This window comes from Varroa destructor, unplaced genomic scaffold, assembly GCF_002443255.2.
Source record: "Varroa destructor unplaced genomic scaffold, Vdes_3.0 BEIS01000001.1, whole genome shotgun sequence".
Lineage (NCBI taxonomy): Eukaryota > Metazoa > Arthropoda > Arachnida > Mesostigmata > Varroidae > Varroa > Varroa destructor.
Window position 1 is genome coordinate 419,119 of NW_019211454.1, and position 26,711 is coordinate 445,829.

Sequence of the window (26,711 nt, forward strand, 5' to 3'; positions counted from 1 at the left end):
AGTGCTGAACATCGTAGGGCTCTTTTTTGCTGACGGGCTTCAATCTTCACAATAAAGATCTCACACACTGAACAGAGGTTTATTTTAAGCCGGCAGCCTTGTGGCACATCTATTTCCAAATACCGATTACAAAAGCAATCAAAATTGAATAAAAGAAGAGAGAATAGCTAGATATTGTTATATGACCATAGCCTTACTGAATGCTCTCAGAAATTACGAGGACTTCAGTTTTCACACTACAGGATATGGGGCGTCATCCTTGACCACTTTAGCAATTTTATAAAATTCCTGATAAGAAATAACTCGGCCATCAATTCTAGAGAGCTGATTATTAAACACAAGCGAAGGAATAAAGTCATTAAAGGTTTTCGATATACGGAGTCTTTTAAAAAGTTTATGCACAGTTTATTACTTATTATTATTTACGTATAATGAATTAATAATATGTATCAAATGTATAGCTTCTCCCTTTACTTTAGATGCTCACTTTAATATAAACACTTTATTTGACGTTGTGGCGCATTTTTATTCAACTGCGGCGTTTAGATTTTCCAGTGGCACCCATTGGCCACATTTTTTAGGTATCCCAACAAAAAAGCGATACATGTCAGAGAACTCTGCGGGGCCGCTTCATCGAATTCATTTGCTCGGAAGATCCTCATAAAAGTAAGCCTTTACATCACGATTATAGTGTACAGCTACGCTGTCTTGTTTATAATAAAATTTGCTATTCCAATGCTTCCGGATACGTGGTAAAAAAACTTCTTGCAAGTAAAATTAAGTATTTGGCACTAGTCGATGTATTATCAGAAAATAATGATCTAATTAGAATGCGTATATTTCTTGAGACACCCTGTTTAGTAATTAGTCAAATAACTATTGAAACTCGTTTATATGAGTTATCTGCCATACATGATCATTATTGTTTGTGTGAAATAGGGTTTCAATAAACTGGTATATAGTGGTATATAGCACATCCTAAGACAAAAAAATGGCAAGCGTATAATAAATTACGGTTCGCTTACCTGTACGTATCGTAATATGTAAATTCAAATAAGCAATGTTATAGAAATGAACTACAACAATCAGCGTGCCTAGTTTTATCATATCCATATCTTTTCTGTGCTGATGTAGATGATTTCCTAACTCGGTTTATTTTATATTGTGTTTGACTTATACTAACATTTAAAATGTCATGTTAAAAAGATGCAACCCCGTTTACAGCAGCCGGAAAGCTGCTTAAAACGGTTAGGATGTGAAATAACTATTCTGGGCAGCTTCTTTTATCAATATTGATATGTTAGCCATTTGTGCCGCACATGCTACGAAAATTGCGCATGTTCTTCATTGGCGAAGAGAAATGAAGGATGGTATGTTTTCAAGGAAACCGCTTCTTTAAGATAAAAAACATTCAATGTTAGTGAAAACAGTAGGTAATTGTGGCAGATTAAGTTTTTCTTAAAACAGGTTTCTTCCTCCATGTGTAATAATAGATTCAAACTCGTCAAACGGTTTTAAGTAGAAAAATTATTTATGGCCCATTTTGTAGATCGTCTCCTTCAAGCAGAACTATGGACTCCAACGGGCCTTTAAAATTTCTTGCCAAAACCTCAGAAACCCCTTAGTCAATCACTTCATCGAAATAAGCTGAAATATTAGTGAAACATCTTTTTGTTGTTGTCTTATATTTAAGGTAAGTTGAGATTTTGTTGTATCGTTGTGTTACTGCTTATACCATTATAACATAAGCTATTGCGCCACAGCTATTGTAACAAACCGAATTGTTTAAAGCAATGACGCGGAATATGAATTCATTTAAATGATATGTAACTTTGTCAGCCGAGGAATTCTAACGCTTTTGGCTTTCGTTGCTAATCAGAGGTCATACAGCGAGAACCCTTAGCTCATCTATCATTGCGATTAAGCATAGTATTTTTATATTATAGTCTTATTATTAATTTATACAACGCAAAATCATTACATCTAAAAAGAATAAGAACATAGTCGTTTCTTGTACGTAACAGTACGTAAAAGCCAGGGTTAATGGAATTCTACAGATGATCCATAAATAGTTCTAACTTTATACCACTTTGTTCATTTTCGCGTCACAGGACAACAGCTTAGGTTTATTTTCGCAAAAAAACACCCTCACACAAGTGAAATTTGATAACAGTCTGGTGCAATATCAAGTGCTCTGGTGAGATTGAGTAGGTTTATGTATTGAATGATCCGAGATTTTGCCCAAATGGAGCAGCGACCATTAGGTTTTACGTAAAAGCAAAAATAGATCGCACAAACACTCAGCGGATATTCTAGAATTTCTACGAAAACTAGAAAGCGAGAGTTCAAGTAAAAACCGCACAAAGATCCATCAAAGATGATCTACATTCTGGAAGGTGACAGTAATCACGGAGAGAGCATAGTGCACCTTATGGTCGACAAATAATTATTCATAAGCTCATGCTTTGGCTCAACGGTCACCAAGGAGTACTATCAAAAAGCTTTAACAAGACTATCTCTGTCCCACGCAAGGGACCTGAATCATGGCACAAAACATTCTGGGTGCTCTGTCGCGGTCCGTACCTCACTACTTGTACAGCATTTTTTTCTAAAAAAATTATGTGTGTGTACCCCCAAACCCTGTATTCACCGGACCGGATCCCCTATGATTTTTTACTCCCAAGGAAAGCGCTTTGACACGATAAAGGAAATAAAAAGAAAACGCTTATTGGGCTCAAAGATATCTCAACGATTCAATTTGAAGTGTCTCGAGAACTTGAGGGAAAAAGCGGTGGCATAAATATGTTGCACTCGCCAGCGCTTACTTCAACGAAGACAACTTGAATCGACGCAACTAGGTAAATATTTATTAATGCGATGCAAACGACTTTATTTTGAACAAAAGGTTATATATATATATATATATATATATCTAAAGACGGCGTAGTCGTGTTTAATATAAAAAAATGTTCTTCTTAATTTATTTATTTATTGAAATTTCGGTCAATTTTATTGAATTGTCTGCTAATACTACCCTCGTAGGATCCAGTCAACAAGCATAAGAAGTGTTCAGAAGCTAGTTAAAAATAAAAAACATTGCCGTGACATAGCAGTGGAAGAGTGTGGACGGGTACGGCTTTTTTGAATCATTGCTCTATTCTTCTGCTCAGCTGATTTTGCTTTGATTCATAAATACATAACAAAAAATAGAATTTTCAGTAAACCGACTGCGTAGGCTTAGAAGATTATCGGGTTAACATAATCGGGACACAACAAATCACGTGGATTGTTGCATTCTACCAGCTAACTTTTATTCGACCTTTTACTGCACTAAGACTATGTTAATTGACTGCAGGCGAAAATTTATGTCTCCTTGTATTCTCGACAAAAAAAAACTAGGAAAATGTTAATGTTTAGTAGTTCAAATGATCTTGTTATTGTTTTGTTATTGTCGTTGTCTCGCAGCATGCCGCGACACTTACCTCACTCAAAGCTCGTTCATCCGTCTAAATGGTGTCATTACGTTGCTAACTTTCAATAGAGCTTTCGCTAATAACGCTAGCTGTTGTTACCAAGTTCTTATAACAGGTGTGCCGGTTATCTAATCTTTTGTGGGTAATTCAATGGCTTCATAGAACGATTCAAGTCAAGGTAAGTATTAATTTACTCAATTGTCAACCCGGGTAAGACGCTTTCGGGCTTCCGAATCGCTTAAGAAAACATTATTAATCTCAAGACTCGATCTTACGATAACTCATGTGTATCTCCTAGCTTTCATCCAACTCACATCCAGGCGTTGTGAAAAATACAGGACAATTGTATGTATTTGACTGTTTGGTTTCGAGCTGGGACTGTTGCATTATCTCAAAAACCAGCAGTAATCCTCCAGCAGTAAAGATTTTTACTCCGCCGATACCCATGAAAGATAAGAGGACACCGCTGGCATCTTATCGCTGTTATCTTTAACTGTTGGCTTGGTACTTTCGGGTTCTTCAATCTGGAATTTTACGGTGCTGAAGGATTCCTCGCTGTCGAAGATTAACGGTTAACTATTACTTGAGTGCGCGATCATATTTCGAGAATTGGTTATAATCAACACTACTGTTTTTCCGGTGTCTGGTTCTGGTGCGGCATCCGTAATCTATCACTTAAGTCATCCTAAAATTTGTTCACGCGGCAACATTTCACACAATGCAAGTGCAACCAGTAGATCCAGGCTCTGTCGGAGCACGCGTTGAAAATAATAAATTATGAAACTTAGTGTTACGGAACTAGTGCCGAAGAGATTGGTATTGGTTTGCGTAAGCTATATGCAATAAATGTATGTGAAAATGGGCTCTCTTTATACAAATTTGAACGCAATTTTCATTTTCACGTCTACTGGGACTATAGAGCTAAGAATGCGAACTTCGACAAAAGTTCACTTTTAAGGTAAACATCAGTATGTCTTACTTACACTTATTTTGATTATCATTTATTGAGATGTGAACATGTATAAACATAACAGGTCAATATGAAATATAAATTTTGCTAAAGTGGTGAATGTTGAACACACATGAATGAATATATTTATTTGAATTGATATAAAAAGACCTCCCACACAGGTCTTATTATCTGGTAAATTCCTACAGGCGTGCTTTACGACATGCGACTCAACGGGGCGATTACTTAACTCTGAACTGTTAAATTTCATCAGATTCGTTAATACCTTTTAAATCACGTATTGTACCGTATTTTCTTGCATCCAACGCGCTATCTCGGGACGTGCGCCCGTTTCACAGTTGGTCCAATAAATCTCCTGTTCACAGGCAGTTCTAGCTTTGGCTGACCAGTCCAAGTTATTTTTAAAAATGTCTATGGTCTTTCATCCAGTGACACCTCCGCAATTATACGTTCACTATACAAATTCTTTTTCTGCGAAAAGGTCGCTTTAACGTTATTTATAGTTTGCTTGCCGCAAGCATGATGCACGAATTAGCATACCGATACGACTCGGCAACAAATCATGCATTCTGTGCTATACTTCCGCATCGTTTTCTTTTAATTTCGAAACTATTTATAAGAAGCCTCAAAACCCAAGAGGACGAACTAAGTACATATATTTTACTTAATTCGTCCATTTCGGTTTTCTCTTTACATATATATATATATATTACCAAACGCTTGTAAGCTAAATACGATACATTTCGACTGGTGATTATACATTATGATTGTATAGACTATTAGAAAACTATAACCAATCACCTATTTTGACCCAAAATATTGATTTGCTATAATTCTAACCGATTTCATATTGCTGATGCCGCTAATAAAGTATTTGTCCTATGTGTTTTTTTTCTTATTATATAATTGCATTTAAATAATAACACATAAATACGCAAACAATTAACTGTTTCAGATATGTCGAAGTATACCCTTTATATTACTGGTCATTGATGAGGCGTAGAAATAAGTACGTCCCGATTTGTAATTCTAATTGACATTCCGATACATCTTTAAACTGACTTTTATGTATCTTCAACTATGTTCGCTTTCTGAATTTTGCTTTCAGTATGGCTACTACCAATGCGGCCTGTAGTCTCTGTAGGCAGGACTTCTATTTATGGGTACAGAACTTTCCGAACTATTACTGTACTGTATTCGTATTGGCTGTCAGAATATTATTGAAGTCAACGAAGCATTATCCCTCACCCATGGTAGATTCCGGCTTTAGCAGTTTACACAAAGGCTTTGACATTGTGCTGGTGAGCGGTTGTTGCTGCCTACATAACGTAAGAGCAACATTGGATGCTAAGTATCGTCGACATTCGTTGAGGTTAAGCGGGCAATAAGTCTAGGTTCGCAAATTGTCCCGTTTAGTGTGTTCCCGAAGGATCTAATCAAGAAACCGTCGAGGGCCGACAGGTGACTGACGGACGTACACCTCCGAGACCAAATACATGGTAACTCACTGGACAAGTTAATAATCTCAATAGCCGAACTTGGATATGGAACAATTAAAGTTGTGGGCCATCATTTTACATTATCATTCTAATTTCTCTGCTTCTGCTACTAAAGTAAATGTTTGTCGTTTTAGATCTATTATTGGCTTATCTTATATTGGCCACAAGCGTTATGCCAGATGAAGGAATAATTCGCTGCGGTCAGGTAGTAGCAAGCTTTTTTTCCTTGTCAAGAAGTCGCGGTTACAGCTACTGCTTGGGTAGTCGCGAATTTCAAATTTATGTGCTCAAATTATACGCTTCCATTGAACCTATTCGGAATTTACGAAAAACCTTAAAAAATAAGTGAAAATATTTAAAAGCGTATATTCAAGCTCGATAACGGTCCGAAAAAAGTAACAATTAAGACCACATTTTCTAGAATATTTCCACGATAGTTTAATCGAGAAAACATCCAGAGATAAAATTATATAAAACATTTTTATGTAAAGTGACAAACGATGATTTTTACGTTCTAGTTTCGATCGTCCCGTATGCTGCCTTTAGAACGTACAACATGTAGATGACTGCCGTTGAGTAGTCTTAAAATCTTTCACAAAGGACATGCGCTATTTAATACATTCTTCCGTTATCTCTGGGGTGTCGTACTCGGCGCACTTATATAGAGTGTTTTTGGTAGGAAAACATTTAAAAAAAACGATTAACCTATAAGTGTCCGCTCGAAAACTGCTTCATTTGAAGGAACACGCCAATACGCCTTTCTAGGGACGTCAGAAAATTCCCTTGTTTTTGTCGGCATCATATAGAGCATAGTCACCACTTTGAAGGAATTAGCTGCAATTATGGTCTTGACCTAAACTGTCATCTGCTTCAAGGAAGCTTTTTACTTCGAGGAAACATGCTCTTATATATGTTTCCTGCGGATTTTTTTATGAGAATTTGGGCAGGTTGTGAAATCTCTAAAGAATACTTACGGGACAGTTCACTTTGGTGACAAATGCTAGCAGAACTATATGCTTTTTCTTGTGAGCTCTTGTTCCATTTGCAATAGCTGATTATAAGCTTCAGAGTAACGCGCCTCTTAATATTCAATACGGTCGATAATTCCGTCAAAGACTGTGAACATGTAATTTAGAGGCGCCCAAAATATTGAGTCTATATTTTCATGTTAGGCTTCTTCGACGGTATATTTACTGAAGTTTCAGGCACGAGTTGTCGATATCATTCAACACTGCATGTATGGGGCATGCATGCACTATATATAGCAACTTTTATAGTCTGCTTGTTTGTTTCTTTGTAAGCTCTATGATTACTCTTCTTCCTTCATAACACCGTTATCCTAGAAGTTTTGTATAGGAAATGATAAATGGGATCTTTCACGACGAATATAAAATCAAAGCCAGCAGCCGCCTGCTATAAAGAATACTCGTCAGTTGTAAGATTAAACAGAGCTAAAGCACTTTCGGTCTTTGAAGAACGCAGTTCTGCGATGAACCCATCTATAGCGAGATCATAGTGAAGCCCGGTACTCTGAACAATGCTCTTGTAGTTAGAGAAGGCTTGGACATTTCCGTATTCGCCAAGGCCTGACTAAAATGAGGCCTCTCAATAGCTTAAGCCACAAATACTATGGCAACATCATCAAAATGTTAACGAAGACTCCGACTTAGCCGACAGTTTTTTCACATGACGTTTCTCGTTTTAGCAGAGCAATTTCTCATTACGACGCTTCGCTTTGGCGACGTTTTTGTCTCATGAGTCACACAGATACATTTTGTATATTGGCCGATAATAAGACAAAAATTTATAAACATTTCCTATTCACTTCATAATAACTTCTCTATATTTCCGGCGTAAGGCAACGTTTCTTGAACGCATAAATCCACCACTAGGTCAAGTAGTAATTCTAGTATGATTGTTACTAGTGTTGTGATGGTCTATAAAAGCTAGCTGTTGTATTATCGCGACCGTGACACACGGATTGTACCTAGCTAGATGTACATCTGGTGCTAGTAGTTTATAGACATGAGAAATATGTTTAAATAATCTTTTCAGTAGATATAAGAGAATTTAATTAAATAAAGAACAACATCACATAAAGTATACTAGTTGACAGCGTAAAAAGAAACTAAGCCATATTATTCCATTTTATAATCATTTTATTTATAGATATTTTATAATCAAAGCATGAAGACCAATAATTGGAATCACACATAAAAATATTTGCTCCTCCAAAAACACTGATCGAAAAATCAATATGCTGCGTACAACACTCTAAGCCGCTTGATCCCTGTAAATCAAATTTTAAATATATTTTACCTGAGTTGATACAGCACATGCAGTGTTTTCCATTTTTTTTTTTGACTATATAATTAAAAAGGCACTCACTAGAGTGAATCCTATCGTTGAAGTGTACAAAAGTGGGTATCACACTTAGTTACCTTATTTGCAATCGAATACATATTCTAAACTAATAAGAAATTAATTACAAAGAAGTTAATCAGTTGAAGTTTTATATTTCTTTGCTGCTCATAAATACACTTCCCAACGATTTTATGCATTTCTGCCACCTTGAATCATTACGTGACTTTACACTCCGTCTTCATCAATTTATCAAAATAAGATAAAGATAACAATGTTACATGAGTTGCGTGACGCATGTAATAGTAATAATATTATTATGCATCGTATTTGCAGCGCTTCGGTACTTTTAATATTAATATACAATTTACGTGATCAAATTAAATCTGCTCTGAGAGACCTGAGTGGACAACGATGAAATAGTTCGACTTCCAGTATTTTGACCGTGTGGGCGTTGAAACGTGATGAAGATGACTGCCGAGCCGACGCGATCTGTGTAGTGAAAAACGAATTACTCAGTCCACCGGTGCGTGCAGGACTGATTACAACAAACATAGTACAAACGCATCTCGTCCTCGGCGCGACGCGATTGAGCCTACATAAACAAAAAAGTAAAATTAAAAAATAGATCGAACATATAGTTACAATTTATCTAAAGCCAATGAAATACAAATCTATAACGAATGAAGCTAACAAAAGAAAGAACAACAAAGATTAAAACCTCAACAGTAACTAGTGTTTTAACGTAAAAGCGGTAACATCGATTATATGAAAATAAGCGCTGCTAATTTCTAAATACATATTTATCTTTGGAAAAAAATCAGAGCATTTCACGCACTACCTGATTTTTGACAAGAAATCGTTAATAATTTAAGTAGGGAATTGAATTGCCTTTGGTATGATCACTTCGGCTGAGTGGGTCGAAAGTTCTGCCTTTGAATTCTATACTCACAATACCTGAGTTTGAATCTAGTTTTGATTTCGAGAGCAAAAAGTACATTTTCTTAGCAGTAAACATTCATATTTTGTTTTAACTACTATAAAAAGCTGTTACATGTGATTCCAAAAACAATAGCTATAATCTCAATTTTCTTGTGTGTAACTTGAGAAAAACATACTTACCCTACGAGTCTATATACATACCGTTCATCTATCTTTAGAAAATCTCAAAAAGAAATTGCTACGATAATTTTATATCTCTAATTATGTTGAAAGCCGAAACATGCAATCTATGGGCAAGCTGAGAATTATTACCTGTCTCTGAATGCTCACTCAATATTAGTCAAGGATTAATAGATGATCTAAATATTGTGATGCTTACTTAGTAAAGGAAATCGGTAAGAGATACACATACGTCTTGCTTACTAAATGGTGCAGCCTTAGACGACTGGGCAGTAAAGCAAAGAAATATTCCTCTCCCCAATCCTAATTACATTTTGAGTAACGTGTTATGCATAATAGAAATATTTTATTAATGTAATTTAAAAACAAAGATTCAGGATTGAGGGCTGAGAATTGTTTCGACGTTCGTTGTTTGCAAAGTGTGTAATCTCGCAATATGCTGATTCATTTGTGTTACACTATATCGAAAACATCGAACATTCACTTGATGGTTGAATGAACACTAGCTAACAATGACTAATCGTCTCGTTACGAAACTATTTATATATTCTCTAATTGATGCAGTACCCTTGGCTATAAAACGTACATAAAACTAGTGCAAAGTACATGTATATAAATTACATTTCGGCGGTACTCTTTATTGGCTTTTATTTTTGCACCAGCCGGGCCTGATCCATGTTGACTTCAACAACTTAGGCCGATTATAACTGCAATTTTAAGTACATGGATTATATGCCTTGTTCTGATAGTCCTTAGAAAAAAGAAAATTCAATGTCTAATGACCTTCTCTGGTAACTCGGTCTCTCAAATTTAGCGATTTCAAGATAAACATTAAATCATTCTAATTCTAACAGTAACCCCACTAACTGATTGTTATCGGAACAGCGTACTTCCTTGAAAACAGCAAACTCGGTTTTTTGCGCGTTCCAAGCTATTCTGTCCGTGAACTGCAAATACAGTACATAAATAAAATTGACTGTAGTTGGAAAAAAAAGTAGACCTGGAAAAAGACGGCTTCCCGATGGCCACACTTTGGACAGGGGTGGTCTTCAGTTCGTGGTAGGGTTGGGTCATGAATGACGTCGCTGACGATCTGCGTCAGTTCATCCACCTCGTGAGTAATCTTATTCACATATATACAATGATTGTCTGCAACCTGTAACAATACGTAACATAAAAACCATAAATAATAATAACCATAATTGACATTGCCATTTGTAACAAGTAGCATAACAGTAAATCCATGGTTTTTCTAATTTTAAACGGCAGACGTTTTCAAATCTTATACAAGTACTAACGTACCTAAAATACAGCTGATGATTGGCAGTCATTTGTAATAATACGTAACATAAGTATCATAGAAACAAGCTGACACTTTGGCCCCGCGAAATTCAGGCTCATGACTTTAGATAATCAGGTAATTAAGTAAAAGGAGTAAATATTAATTGTACCGAAAATTTGAAGTACCTGCATTCCTACTTAATTACTGCTTAATTATATAGTTTTTCTCGTTAACACGGAACACAGTAAATTGCTTATGATCATAGTATTTTCATATAATCTATAATAAGGTTTTCTGCTTTGAATGCATGAGGCATTTCATAAGGGGATTTGTCATGACCATATAGCTTACTTTGTCGTAAGGTCTCATGGGTACAAGCTCCTTAAGCGCAAATCTAATGTTTTTAACTTTACCTAACGGCTAATCCCAAGAATATTGCTGGCTTTTTTTTAAGGTAACCTGTGCCTTAGAGGCACCTGTGGCATAGAGTAGAGGCAACGAATGGCAGACAAGACCAGAAATGAAAAGTTTTGTTGTAAGTGCTTTTGTAAAAGTACCAAACTACGCGCCTATGACAGGCTTCTGTTTGTACGTTAAAAATATGTCTTTTGTCCTGTCGATACGACGCTCTCATATAGGCAAACTTAATTTTTGTATTCCAATCATGTTTTCAAAACATTCCGCGCAATCCCCATTATCTATAAAGACTATTCCAACTCTGTAACGCTTTATGTTAATTCTAAAAACGACTGATATTAAACATTTGCAGGATGGTACACTTTCACTTTAACTGCATCAATTGTGAAATTGAGCAGATTTAGGCGGAGCGTTGTTATAGCAATTTTCATAGGAACTTCATAGAGACAGCGTTAGACCGCCGGTCAGTTGAATCATGACACGGTCTAGATTTTTCATAGGCCGAGCAATATATTTTTCTTTTAGTACTGCTGATAGCTAGGCTTATTTTACTTCGGTTTCTTTTACGAAGCACTCTGTCTTTCTTGAGTTCAAGAAAAGACTATTTTTACTAGATTCATTAAACGGTTGAAACATGTCACGTTTCCTGTCCATGTTTTACCTACTAAAAATGCTTGTCTAACATCGCTAGATACGAATTGTATATCGCTACATCACGGAGACACAAAACGCATTCAGCTTCCAAACTGAGCACAGAAACACTATTTTGTGCCGGGATCACTTAGACGGAAACTGGTAAGTGCCGGACGAAGACTTGAAACATTTGATAAATCCTGGACGTCAGATTAATATTTATTTCTGAGTACTAGGTGTATCGTCCGTTTATTTGCTCATCACTATCTTTACTAAGTGTATTGTGAAAAGAAACAATAATTGCATCAATTATTATGATGTGCGAACCGTATGCTTTAGTACGGACAGATAGGGACTAAAGCGGTTTTATTTGAAGTCAGGTTACCTATATTTTTTGGCTACAATTGCAATACAACATAGTTGTACATAAAACACTATGTTTAAACTTACCTGTTGAAAATCGCAGTTTCTGCAAGCAAAAAGAAGCTGCCGATTTTCCTTATCTTCTTTAGGGTAAAGCATATTGTTACATTCCTGACAAAATTTAATACCGACAAACCCCGGTCCCGTCTCATCAATATGTGGCATACTATCCATGGCACTGTATTAAACTAACTGCACTATCTACAAAATCTTTCTCACAAAGTATAACTCACAGAAAGTATTCTCACAGAAAACTGTTCTCAACTTCGACGTAGGATTCGGACACACATGATGGTATTATAACACTTATTGGTTACTGACAAAGCAGACGATGGTGAACAGAAGAGCGCCAAATTTCGAACTAATCTGAAAAGCACTTATTCATTAATGACAATAAGGAAACCAAATATAGAAACTACCCGCGAAATCATTTACTTAAAATCAACAAAATGTATTCTACAATTTAATAACGTAAACGTCGTTGAAATTATCTCTGCGCCTAAATTTGAAACAAAAACTGTTTATGGTATATTTATGAATTCCGCAAAAATTAATTTGGAACACACACGTATTATTCAGGATAAGACCTATATGCTTTTAGGAAAATACTCTCTTTATTTGACTACCGGTGGAGTAGTTAGAAATTTACATCATTGAGGGACATGCCGTAGGGACACTTGAACAGTTCGTCGAGTCAAAGTCAGTTAATTCAAACACGTAGAAGAAATCTTAGTATCCGAATGGAGACAGTTTGATTCTTGTGAAAGTATATATTTATTAACAGGTTACATTTATACGATAATAGATGCGACTTTTAAAATGGTAACTATAAAAATTATATTTAGCTGAATCAACCAATTGTAATTTAACACACTGGCTGAATCAGAGGAAAAAATGGCTTAAATTATATCATTTAGATAATCATACGATAAAGTTATTTACTCTAAGAAATAGTGCAAGGCTTATGATTGGAAAATGCTAGATCTAATTTTGAAACCCTAAATGTCGAAATCGGTCAGTGATTGTATCCAAATGGTCATTAACAAGTGCGGGTATAAAGACTTTAGTTCCGTTAGTGGTTCGAATCTCGCAATTGACATATACTACATATACTGACCATGTTTCCAAATAAAGAAGTTATATTCACGATCACGGAACTCTAATTAGTGAATGATTTAATGCACAGTGTTTATAAATAAACATTTGCTAAAACTATTGAGGTGAGAAAAAACTCATGGCAATGTCAGTACATATTTCTAGCCATGTAAAATAGGCACGTCCACATTTTTATATACTACTTTTCTTTATTATAGGCATTAAGTAATTAACATCGCTTGTAACTTAACAGGCTGCCACATTGCCACTGGAGACAGCTGGCTAGGAGTGGTCCCTTGCGCCTTGTTTCACCGAACGCATTTACGACCACTTTTCTGTCACAGCACTAGAACTGTTCCCGATAGAGACCCTGAGTCGCCATCTTCTAATAAATTACTCGCTGGTCTTGTTTTTTACTGTCATGATCGTTCTCCACCTTTTCCACTTTTTTGCATGGTAAAAGATATCAGTTTTATGACTTTATGCTTTTTATTTATTTTTATTTATGGAATTTATTTAATTTATGGAATGGTTTTGAAATAACGTCGGTTAATGTAAAGACGCCATTTCGGGCACCCTAACATCTTTAGCGCGTTCCGCGATTACATTGCAAACATATTTCGTAGAAGCTAATTATATAACGACATGGAGATCTTTTTACGAGAAACACTACAAATTGTTCGATTCTAAACATTGTTTTCCCTATAATGGCACCCATAGGAAACAAAAAGGAAAGGGCATGAAAAAAGAGCAAGAGCATTAGTTTTTACTAAATAACCTGTAATGAGCAGTTGTCCATTGTGTTGTGTTCTTGTATTGTGTCTGAATAATCTGTCATCGATTTCTATAAATTTTTTTGTTTTGATGGAAGATGGAACTTTGAGTCAGCTGAAGGACAATTAAGCTGTTGCATACATCTGTCGGACTTTATCATAATGCTGTTTGATTGATTGATTGATGCAATAAAGCAATTGAAGAATGTTTTTTTTTGTTTTTATCGAATTGATCTACCATGGCTAGCTGTGTATTACTTATCAAGGTTCGCATGAGCATTCCAGCCGTTTTTTGTTGTATGGATGGAGACTGGCGCAACACCAAAGCATTTATTTTAGAGCCCTGCGTGGATTTGTTTTTGCACATTTGTTTTTTATACAAAGTAAACATTTGTGATTTATTAAAAAATTACGTGGGGTCTAGCATCACTCCATCTCGGTTCACTAAGTTTTTGGAGTACGAAAATAAGTTATATGTTTTATGTAAACTTAAATGTAGGTTAAAATGGGAGTTTACTTCTACATACGCATACGCGAGATTTTAAAAACAAGCCCTTAGGTACTGCATTATACTAAGTTAAGAGATGCATCATGGACTGGACTTTCCATTCGTTCGTTCATTTTTATTAACACCCTGTTTGGTTTCAATCTACGGTACGCAGGTCGAAACCAGCCTATATATTTTCTTGACCTATATATAAAGCTCAGAAATATAAATGTAATGTATATTTTACACGACGGTACCCTTTAGCTCAATAACAATAATAAAATTAGTTCTAGTAGAACTTGTTGTAATTGTTGAAAAATCTTTATCCTAAAATATAAAGATAATTCTCTCCTTTAAGGCTTTTTGCATGCTCATTTTTTCTTTCTTTTTTCATAGTTTTGACAGCCTCATTACGCTTTATTAAACCCTTCTGAATTAAGTTTCCAAAAGTGACCAAAAGTGACATTTTAGGCTCACAAACAACACCCACATCTGTTGGATGTTTTATACGTCTCATATGATACTACTACTTCGTATAAAAACAATACGATCCCTTAGAGGATCCATATGTCTAATGTTACTGTAATGTAATTCGCGTCCGATGTTATTTGCTTAAGTTTTCAGGGTTTTTTTTGGTTCTACATTTCTGACACAACGTTAGAGAAATAGACAAAATTATTTTGGCAGGACTTGTTATGACCAGGTTGCGTGGGTGCACTTTTAAATCTTTACCAAGCCCGGGATACGCTTACTGTTACTTCGTTCACATACATTTGCGTGGTTAGTATCGAAATGATGGTCCCACTGTTAAGGCCATCTTTTGGTGAGCTTTGTTACCTTTTAATTATCACCAGTTTTGTAATACCTGTCACCAGTAAAACACCAGTCTTTAAAAATGAACGAAAAGTGATTGTTTTTAGACACAGTTATTAGTAAATGAAAATAAATTCCCTTTCCCCCTTAGTTGCGATGCTTGACTCATTTGCAGAAGGCCAGATTTAGATTTCTTAGCTTATCGAGATGAGAATTAGAAAATGGGTAGCTCAAGACTCCACCACACTGAGAAATTTGTCAACGTCCAATACGATCCGTACACTTTGATTTGATTTACACAAATTCGAACTTCAAATATGTTGACCCTACCACACCAGAAGCGTATCTGGTTGGACCAATTATACGTACAATGTAGAGGCTCAAATAATAGTTTCCTCAAAGAAAGATGTAACATTTACAGTTGCTGCTCATTTACTATGAAGTAAAAAGAAGGAAACTACATCCTTTAGCCCTTCATTTATAACCGATGGACGGATAGTTATGCATAAGTGCTACACATCTACGTGTGAATGTGAACAAGTGCTGTTTGTGGACGACAAGCATTGGTTGCAACGCAGAGAAGTTGCAGATTGAAGTACGCTGCCTTAAAAGTAAGACACGCTAACCAGTCTTTACTTAAATTAGACATTCTGTTTCCGAAGCAATAGCAAGTTCTTTTCATCAGAGTTGCTACACAAAAGAAAAATCTATCCAACTATTGACAGCTAGTAGAATTAAGTTTTGTAATGGCCTAGCAAAATCATTACGTGGGTCTTATTTACCAAAATGTTGGAGTTAGTCGATTTCGGCATGGGTTGTTTAAAACGAATTAAGCAGGCCTTTTTAAAAAAAAGAAAGTTGTTTTTATGATGGCTAACTGCTATATGCCTACTAACTAAACTAGTAACATTGACTTTTTTGCTTTAAATCACTACCTGTGTTTTATTCACTCTTCAATTATTGCGCTTTAACATTAACTGACCTTTAGTTAACCATTGAAACCTGATGGGAACATGTAGAAGTTACTTCGTTTAAGCAACAACACTACTATGCTGCACGCATAGACCTATTATTACTTAGCTCAGAACAATGTAATAAACAATTGCATATGGAGCGCTTCCAACAAAACGCTCTAAGCTCACATTGGCTAAAATGAAGAAATTTGACCTTTTTACATAGATCTAGTCTTCATTGTGCTAGCATTATTACCGATATAAACTGCAATGTTAGGCTGGCTTTGGCATTTCTAAGTCTTCTGTAAAGGTTTTGCGGTAGCAGTGTATTTTAAAATGTATTTAGGCCTTTTTGACACACACAGAGAGTTCCAGACTTGCTTACGTCTGCTGCTTTTTTAGTCAACACTTATGTTGGAAATTTCCGAGATACATTATCATATTACCAAAATGTATTAGGAAGATTCAGGAAATCTATATAACTTAGAACCGAAATAATATGTGTTATTTTGAATAGTCTTTAGCGGCCTTGTTTTTAGCCCACAGGTGAATGATTTCAAATATCTGCATAACTGTAAATTGCCAGGAATGGACGAAATTTAACACGAGTATCTATGGCAGGACAAAGGTACCGTATTCAATGGCACTTTTTAACATATGTTTTCCATCTAGAGGCGTTGATAAGATCCGAAGTGGAAATGTTCTTTTAGCATCCCAATTACTTAACGAACTATATATGTTAAGCCGCTTGCCAAATGGAACTAAAGCACAATGAAGAACTACATTTTGAAACACATTTAACGAAACGCCACGCGAAGGCGCGCTTCGTGTAGTTCATTTCAATACGGATGAATTCCGTTAACCGTTCCGTAACCGTCATCGTGTTCGATAAACCTCAGCACTGAGCTCTTGCCTGAAAACACAAATGAACTGAAAATAGTTGGATTAGTAAATTGCTTCCTACAGAAAAATCATAATAGACAGTCAAATGTGCACAAAGACATTGTGGCGATCTATTAAATCATTGTTTGGACAGTCACTGCTTTAGACGGTATCAAAACCAATCAAATGAATCCTAGACAAAAACAAATATTACTAGCAATTTATCATCGGACTAAAACGAATGTTTCTACCTTTTTTTTTTTTTTTTTTTTTCTGTAGGATCAACGAGAAAAATCATGATAACAAAACCAAAGTAGTGTAGCGGGACATACAGTTATTTATTTGTATCTTAATATTTGCGATAATTTGTTTTTTTTTTTTAATTCGCAATAATAGTCTCTTCCGTACATTCCAGCTATTAAATTTAAATTTGAAAAATCCAGTCCAATTTTTTACAGACGCATCTTGTCAACGGATTTTCATCAAATCAAAATCTGAATAACGCATGCAAAAAAGCGACAAAGGCAGCCAACGTGTTTTTTTTTTTTTTTTATATATATGAATATATTTACGTAGTCTGTTTCTCACATGTCGCGCTTAATGCGACATAGGTAAGCAATGCTTTTCGGTATTCGTGACATTGCATAACGACGAGCTCAATATTAAACATCAGTCAAGGATATACTACGGAGCCGTGATGAGTGGACTTGCGTCTTTGTTTTTCTAATACATTTAAACTTCACGATCCCATGTGACCTGAGGCGAAAAAATTTCAACTTGGGCTTTATCAAACCTGAAATTAGTATCAGATTTGAAATGCTGCTAAGTAAATTTAATTATCCCATTATAGTATTATTTCAATATATTGGTCACCGCTCTACAAAATAGCTATTACACTATATAAAATAAGTGCATTTATTTGCAAGCCTTGAAACATCTCGGAAGCAACAACTTCATATGCGGTTTTTCTAACCAACCGAGAAGTTCGAGAAAATTACTATACGAGAGAAAGAGATCAGCAAATCTATCGCCGATGACTAGGCCTTATATTTCTACATGCAGTCTAGTCATTTAGTTGCTTAACGAAATTCAGCTATCCAGTATTCATTGGAGATGTATGCACATCTATAACATAAAGATTCAATGTGGACAGGTGCACTGCAGCTGCCAATAAATTGAAACTTCGCTGTATAGCGAAATTTATACCGCTATAATATATGCTATCTAAAACTGGTCTCTTTGGCAAGGAATCATGGTAACCTCCTGACCTGATGACTAGATAGAATAAGACCAGCCAAACTATTAGACCGATAGATGGATAGATAAATTGCTTCAGATCATAACCCATCAAATCTAGATAGGTTTCCTTGGTTTTACGTCTGGAACTGTGTTATTGAATCAGAAGGCACATAAACAGAAAATTAAGAATTTACCGAACTAGAGTTTTCTTTAGCAACACTAGTGATGTTACTGTACCTGTAAAACGTAGCAGACGTTGATTTTATTGGAGGAGACAACAATTGTTGTTGTGCTTCCTTTTTCGCCTATTCGGACAGACTGAAAACGTTCTGTATACGAATATTTTAACTGGGGAAAGGAAAACAACTGCTGATGCTTTATAACTTTGTATAGTAGCCTGTAGCTTGTTATCGGTTGCTATGCTAGATTTTAATATGTGGTTAGATTCGTTTAACAGTGAAGTATCGTTTGGCTATTACATTAAATTAATCGACCGTGGCCTGTCTGTTTAATTTTAACTTGCCAAATGACGATTAGTCTGTGGGCTGTTCTATGGATGGATGGATGAGACTAGATGACACATAATTCCTTTATCGAGCAACAATGGTTTTCTTTCGTCTCTCGTTCATTGCTTCGATGAACCGTCGTGTAGGCTTTACCCATCAAGGAATCTACATGTCTGAACAAGTTTTCTATCACACATTTATCCACGCCTACTTAAAGCACATGTGACAAACGAATAATAGAGAGAAATATATAACATGCTGCGCATCGAAAGCAGATGATCGTGCTAGCCTCACTCGGTGGCCGTCGTTTAGCACGTAACGTAATAGTTGTGAGCGATCTCAGCAAGTTAGTTGAATGCTTTTAGAGTTGGCAGGAGTTATTGTAAATATTTTCTTCTCTGCGATTGTTTCGTTGAATGTAGTTGTTTTAATTTACAAGCCTATGAGCTAGTAAACTTTTCTCAATGGCTAGCTAATAAGGTGGCAGTTTGACTTCTTCGCTGTATGAAATTGAGTTCTGTAAACATTTGCGAGCTTTTTAGCTATTAGGTTTCTATTTGCTATGCATATAAAGACTGTAAAAGCGATGATTTTTTTTGTCTGTAGGCTGTGTTAGTGGTTTGCGAGTATCGAATGCCAAACACATTACTCAAGGCTATGCTGTGGCCTTACAACGAACGAGGTGTGATCGTATTATTATGTACCAGGTCTTTTCCTTGAATTCAATCAAGTAGCGTGACCCTTTATGATTTCTTCTATTAGTATTATTATTATTATTAGTGGTTTAATTTTTTGTCCAACACTCAAGAAAGCGTGCATTGATACGTCCTGCTTTGTTAAAGTCCATTGAGCCAACGACTGTTCACCGAATAGAAAATGTGGGACATTTTTGAAAACTTCAAATACCTAACGGTGTTCATATTGGCAATATAGCACAAATGGTTTGAGGACTATCGTTTGAAACCTAGGTAACAGTTAAGACGGACGTAGCATAAAAAAGTAACCAAGGGTAAACACGAAGCCACGTCAATATACACTTCTTTCTTTTTGGTTCAACGCGGGTTAGATTCAAGGGAATTATTATCCAACTACCCTTATCATGGCTAATCAATGCATGTCAAAATATTACACTTTTGTACATGTTTCCTTTGATAAAAAAAAATATTCATTCATTCAACAAGTATGCAACATCTTAGATATTTGCAAAGGTTTTGAAAATTTTCGAAGTATTTAATATTTGATTGAGAGCTCAACGGAACCACAACAGCATTATCGTATCCTATAATAAATAAAGAAACAAACATATCATTTTCATGTGATTTTATCTGAATAATAATTAAGAAACGCATTACATTTTTTAAACCTCACCATTCAAGAAATAAATGCAAGCAATTGATTCTCGAGCCACTGTGCCTAGAAAATGAACTCAGATAGATAGTGATGCTGAAATGACCCTCATTGATAACAAGTTATTAATGCTATAGAGAACAATCCAGTTACCGGAAAACGACGATTTTAATCTAAGCTTTATCGCCAATATTACTTAATTGCACACCTAATCGAAAAATATTATAAGTAATTACTGGATTATTAAACTGCAACAGGACATGGATGCTAGCAGGCTATAGAAAAAAAGGAAAAGATGCAAAAACGATATCTATAAGTCAAGTATGTAAATTAATAAATAATCGTTACTTTTGACACAATAGAAAAAAACAGCAAAACTCATAGGAAAATATTGAATAAATATGTAATAAATTGGAAAAATAAAAAGGTAGACTTACAGGGTAATTTATTTAACGTCGGAATTTTTTAATGGCCGCATAGGGTATCACGTATGCGTCGGAATTTGTTCCCAAAACCTCAGGTACACCTCATATGTCTATGAAATACTGTGTGGCGGTGTCTTTTTTTTGCACATTTTTGCACTCAAAAAAACATTTGCACTCACTCGACGTCATTTTTTTTATTCCTTTGATTCTTTTTTGACAGGAAAATGCATATCATCGATGCAAAGATAAACCACAGGAACGACTACTGATCTGTTCGCAATCCAGAGGATATGTTTATGAAGGATGGTAAAACAGGTATTTTCAGTTACGTCCATGCTCTGTGTATCGTGTACCGTAAGAAAATCTCAGGGCACCGTATTTTTTCCTAAAAGTAAAATCATCAAGCAAGAAGTTTATCTATGTGGTCAAACAAACTGTTTAAGACCGTACCTCAAAAAAGTGCTTGAAGGAAGGCCTTCCAATAAATTAGTGCACTGGTTTGTAGGAGCGCAGGAAATATTAGAAACTTGGGATTCTAAGTATGCTTTAGGATACCTGCATATTTTATTAAATCTGAACATTTTGAATTACTCTTTATGGAGAATTACCAAATGAGAGTACAACAAATCGCAGCGTGACAATGTTTACTAGCTTGTCTGTACTATCAGGAAAGCGTGCGCACCGCTGTAAGAAACGAGACTGATAGATCTAGGCCTGACATTTAAGCTGAATCGAGGTAAACGGAGGTCACATCAAATGAACCTATTCGTCAGGACTGACATGTAAAGCCGATGCTAAATGAGATTCCAACTATGAGTAATATTGTGCTGCAATTTGTGCACTTTAACGTCGTTGCTGGTAGGTCGAAAAGGTATATAAATATAGTCATTGTAAAGACGATCTTGTAAACTAGAATAGCGGTTTCCTCAAAGACGTGCGTGTGTAGTGGACGCAATAATTCAAACAGAAAATAATTTGAATGTTAAGGAAACAATTTATCATCAGTGAGTAACTGATCGGTGTAAACAGTTGTGTTAATGGAATAAAAATCGTAAGAAACGAAACTGCAGACTTCGCCCCGTCACTGTTTTATTTTTGATAAACAAATCTTCAATACAGTCGACCCAGTTTTATACGTAAATTAATAACATAAGTTGTAATATAATAAAAGATAAAATTCCAGGATAAAACTCTGGCATTCTTTCCGAGATAGGTTTAACCCCCTTAAGGGCTCGATGCTGGTCGGAGGATGAATATACTGAACTTCCGGGTGCAGGAACACTTCGTTTCGTGCTAAGAGCTAGCTGTCTAAAACAATGCTTAACAGCAGTAGCGCAGGTAAAACTTGAAACATTTATTTTATTATGAACTCCTTCACCCTTTTTCGTTGTTTACATGTATACCTTTAAAGTATAGGACAGGTCGAAAACCAAGCTCATCGTTCGTTCGTACAGGCAGCATTTTGTAGTTATGAAATTAGCGGAAAGGATAACTATATGAAAAGAGATATAAGATTGAATCTAACCGTTTCGTTTCCCCTTCGAAAGTTGTTGTTTGGCGTTAAGGTCAGCTCGTTTCCAATTAGTGAGCATAACTTAGCGACTACTGGAAAAGTCAAAAATTGATCTAAAAACAAATACAAAATAGAATGATCATGAGCAAAATTATGAAACATTGTGGAGTAAATTACACATAATTGAGACTGCATAGAAATTCTTGAACGAGTAAATAACGTTGAAGGCAATGAATGTATCCGGTACTTAGCTGCTCGGTTGGTATAGAGAAGGCCCGCAGAGATGCCGCGCACATAGAGTTGTGACAACTAAACACCAAAAGCACTTTAGCTATGTAATGGAGTCTGAAGAGAAGTAAAAGAAAATCTCTTGCATAGAAAATATCTGAAGGGGCAAAGAAAGAATAAAGAAACGATAAACGGCTGCTCGGGGTAGAGCCCAAGAAGGATCTCGCAGAAGCACAGAAGACCTCATTAATAAAGGCACGCTACAGTAATACCAATGTATTTTTTGTATCTTCACTCGACAGAGAGCTAAAAAACCTTTCGTTAGGTTGCGATTGGAATATCTAATGTGTGTTACAACCTTAACACAGGATACATTTGTGAACTCTCTTGCATCCTTTAGAAATATAGAAAGGCGCGCGTGTTTTCTCTAGCAATAATGTGTCAATATATCTGTGTTGAATTATCGTAAACTGGTTATTAAATTACTTATGTTGAATTCTACAAATATTGTGACGGACGCTATGGATGAGACCTGCAAAAATATCGTTGCAGATGACTTACAGAAATTCGTAGAATATCGATGCATAGAATGCAGATCAGTTCACTTTATATATATATAACTGTTCATGCTTATTGAAAACCTAACATAATACACTTGCTACACTTTGTGTGCACCGCCCGAAAGGTCTCGACGTGCAGTTTACCACCACAAATAATTTCGTTTTTATTCAAAAGTTGTCATCCCAAGGAGTTAAACTGGGCTAGCTAGTTGTTTTTGTTGTAGGGGGAAATCGGGAAGACATGGCAGGTGAGAGTGATACGTCGTTCAATGTAAACGCTAGAAGTAGCAATTAACCGTCTTGCTGTTGTAGTCCGATGGCGGTGTAGGCATTAGCAGTACCGTGGATAAAATTGATCCTACGCTACATTAGCAAATTTACATTTATTCTTGGCGTAGCTAGTTACAACGCCTGGCTAAGTGTCACGGCTTTGCATAAGTGAAGCCGTACAGTTACGATAATTGAGACATACAGCGGCTAGGCCATGAGCAACAAGAACGCCGGCCACTAAACGTTCAAACTGCAGCGCGGGCAAAAAGTAACTAACAGAAATGAAATAATTATTTGGTTTTACGTAGTATTGATATGGTTATTCTCCAGCATGGTAACTCTGTTAAAGGAATCCACTGATTGACTGAGCGCCCATGTTTCCCTAGTCTCCACCTGGTAGCACAATTGCAAGTCTGAAGGGAAATCAAAAGATGATTCTTGAAGAATACTTATTCTGGAAAACAGCTGAATGTCAGATAAAAATCGCAGAGTTTGTTTTCCGTTCGAAAAGCCAATTTCTGATCGATACAAATCCTAAAATTCTCTTCCAAGGTAAACTTTCATGACGGTAAAGATTAGTAAGGGCGTTTTTAAAATGATGAGGATACTCGTCGTTTAGAATGGCATTGTATTATTGTCATACTATCAGGATTTAAAAAATAAGGTTAGTAAAAAACTTATTTAGCAGCGTTAGCTCTAGATGTTTGCCTCAAGAAGACTTTGTTTAGCGATGCCGTCTATTTAGATTAGTGGAGTTAGCTTGATGTTTTCCTGTAGTTTTAAGTAATTTCCGAGGCTTCCAAAAGCTAGTCATACAATATTCAATAGCACGACATTTAAGGCTTTTAATGCATATATTTTTTAAATTTTGATGAACCCATATGCAAACCTGATCGGGAAACCCTATACTCTTGGACAAAACAGTTCCCACACAACGCTGGAAAATTATGCAAGAATAATGCAAAATCAGATCCTCGCATTTCTTCGTACCATTTGAATGTCCTTTAGATTTCTACCTGCTTGCGACTGCGCTGCTTGGATGCAATACAGATAACTTAGATGACCACGTTGCTTGACAGCGGACATCTCTTTGAGTGAAAGCATAAACAATCTGCGCTATAAAATCAAACGCAGAAAAGAGAAAAAAAGGCAACAATTTGTTAGAGAGATGGGAGGCGACCCTTGGAAAAGGAGCAGCACGATACGGAAGGAGATTGGTTTTCAGGATAGTACTAAATTGCTCCGGGACGGGGTTGTAGAGGCGAGTGCGATAATAGTCTTTAGAGAAAACAGCGAGGCCGAATAGGATACCACCGGTAACTCTAAAGCACTTACTGATCAACCACCCTAAAACTTGTTGATAAATACCCACTCAACTGATGCAAGAGGGTTGTTTTTGTGAAAGACTCGTATTTGCCTGGCACGTTTGTTAAATTTATACAGGTCATTTTGTCCCCCCAGTATGGTGAATACAAATATATTTAAAGCCCTTATCATGAAAATGATGACTATCATCGTGGAGGGCAAGCGAGAGCTTGTCAAAACCAATTTGATTTTAGGAGGGACATATCGATCCTTTTAGACGTAACACTGGTCCCGAGATATACTTAAGAGAAATGGAAAGACTAGAGATCGCTGCTTGCCTGTCATCCTAAACATACGAAATACTGTCAACTCGATGAACTTGAACGTGGCTTTGGACGCACTGAAGGCAAAGGGGATATCTCTGTGTCATCAACTTATTATTGCGAGCCAAGTAGCCGTAAGATTCGACCATGGATTGGCATTGCATAGGACATTGTGCTCAGACTACTTATGCAAGAAAGTGGTTGCGTGACTTCAAAGCCAAGCGCGTCCATCTCACAATTTTTTACACTCATGTGTAAAAAAAAAGCCAGGATTTGTGAGGCACTCCGGGCCGAAGATCAGCACCTATTAATTATCTAAAAAAATTACCCATGTCGGAATGAGTAAGCACCGTATCCTATTCAGACGTTGTAACATTGCTAATTGCTGCCACTAAACACAGTGGGTGGGCAGTATGCCAAGGTGGACTAACAGATACCACCTACATTTAGCACTCGGGATGAGAGTAACCATAGTATATACTGCATGGAAGAAGTGCGAAAGCTCTAACGTCGACCCGGTCTAATTAGAGAAGGCCGTTGAGTTTATGGGAATCAGCCATGATCGGATCTTTTATGTGGAGCAATCTCTTAAGATGACGAACCAACACGCCTAGAGCTCCAGAAAGTCCGGGGAACGGACAAAAGAATGAGAAAGTTACCTGCTGTCGTAAATTTTATAGTTCACCATGCGGCGAAAACTGAAGAGAACTAGAGCCACTTAAGTGAAGTGCAACAAGTACTGTTTCTTTACATAAGTTGAGAATACTGAACTACCCTGCCCATTGAAGTCACGGTCCTGAGGAAAAAGGTGTCATAAGGCATCTTGGTCAATGACCACGGAGACATGTACTAGGATAAGACTTCACTTAGAGAGAAGATTTTCGCGGAGTTATAAGTGAGCAAGCACAACAAGGGTGGCTGCGTGGCGCGAGAACTGGTTGGTATCGGAGGGAAAGAAAATAATACGTGATGGACCTAAAAAGAATTGCACCTGCCTACTGCTGCAGGTCCTCATTGGCCAGACATGTATACAATGGAATATTTATAAAAGTAAAGAAAACGCCACTTGACTTGTGTGTCACATCCGGCGCCGATATGTGCGACAACGTGGCTAATGCACTGAAGCTCTGCACACTGCTTGAGGAGAAACAAGCAGAAGTGAAGAACGTTGATTCAGGACTGACACTTTTGCGGTTAAGGTGCTTCAATATGAAAAGAGCTAGGCAGTTATCTCTAAGAGATGTGACGAATAATTCTGATAAAGCTTAAAGATGGAAAAGAAAAAAAAAAACACAAAACAACAGAGTCTCCCATTCCTGCGGTGGATAAAATTGAAGCTCCTCTTTAAAGTTGAAATATGAGCATCAATGCAAGTACTTACTCTGGACCAGGGCCTGTAAAACGTTTACAATTATCAATCTGAAAAATGCCTAAAGCAAGACGAATGTATTAAGGCCTATCGTAAAAGGACGGCTAAGAAGTAGCTATAAAAATGGTTAACAGTCATTATCATATAATAAAACTGCTTCGTTTGTTTCGAAACAACGTATTTTGTTTCAAAACGTATTTCGTTTTGTTATTGTTAAGTTAACCCTTTGTGTGTCTGTTGCGACTAATTGTCGTCCTGTCGCACTGAAGACGTCCAATTTGGCTTCACTTGGACAGCTGTACTCATACGTATTACGTGTGACTCGGTATATTGTATAGGCCCATTTTCAGTGTGATTATTTTGGTTATTTAATTTGGTTATATATGGTTATGTTGGAATGGCACATGTTTCTAGCAGTTGACGTGAAACCAACGAAGTCTTGC

General features: G+C 36.4%; 1 protein-coding gene and 1 long non-coding RNA gene across 11 annotated transcripts; one reads left to right on the forward strand and one right to left on the reverse strand.

Moving 5' to 3' along the window:
• Positions 1-2,967: 2,967 nt before the first annotated feature.
• Positions 2,968-21,775, forward strand: LOC147758100 (uncharacterized). 9 transcript variants are annotated; one of them, XR_015328384.1, is made up of 4 exons: positions 19,012-19,274; positions 20,533-20,596; positions 20,921-21,015; positions 21,369-21,775. It is a non-coding gene; the product is annotated as an uncharacterized LOC147758100 (long non-coding RNA). The 9 variants fall into 9 exon arrangements; XR_015328395.1 differs by lacking the exons at positions 19,012-19,274; positions 20,533-20,596 and adding exons at positions 2,968-4,431; positions 5,552-5,942 and having other exon boundaries at positions 20,921-21,775; XR_015328397.1 differs by lacking the exons at positions 19,012-19,274; positions 20,533-20,596 and adding exons at positions 2,968-3,651; positions 5,552-5,942 and having other exon boundaries at positions 20,921-21,775.
• Polr2I (RNA polymerase II subunit RpII15) lies at positions 8,081-12,490 on the reverse strand. 2 transcript variants are annotated; one of them, XR_002670217.2, is made up of 4 exons: positions 12,208-12,490; positions 10,426-10,581; positions 8,704-8,898; positions 8,081-8,232 (listed from the first exon to the last, which is right to left on the reverse strand). XR_002670217.2 is itself a non-coding variant. In XM_022787887.2 (3 exons), the coding sequence occupies exons 1-3, from the start codon at positions 12,352-12,354 to the stop codon at positions 8,815-8,817; spliced, it is 387 nt and encodes a 128-aa protein (XP_022643622.1). In that variant the 5' UTR covers positions 12,355-12,490; the 3' UTR covers positions 8,439-8,814. The 2 variants fall into 2 exon arrangements, 1 of the variants encoding a protein (XP_022643622.1); XM_022787887.2 differs by lacking the exon at positions 8,081-8,232 and having other exon boundaries at positions 8,439-8,898.
• Positions 21,776-26,711: the final 4,936 nt, after the last annotated feature.

What these genes read in the sequence shown, in the direction of transcription:
- Polr2I (XM_022787887.2), bottom strand. Translation starts at nt 12,354, where the DNA reads ATGGATAGTATGCCACATATTGATGAGACGGGACCGGGGTTTGTCGGT. An exon ending in GAAACTGCGATTTTCAACAG is followed by an intron (nt 10,582 to 12,207) that starts GTAAGTTTAAAC and finishes GTATTGTTACAG; the next exon opens with GTTGCAGACAATCATTGTAT. An exon ending in GGGAAGCCGTCTTTTTCCAG is followed by an intron (nt 8,899 to 10,425) that starts GTCTACTTTTTT and finishes TTGTTTATGTAG; the next exon opens with GCTCAATCGCGTCGCGCCGA.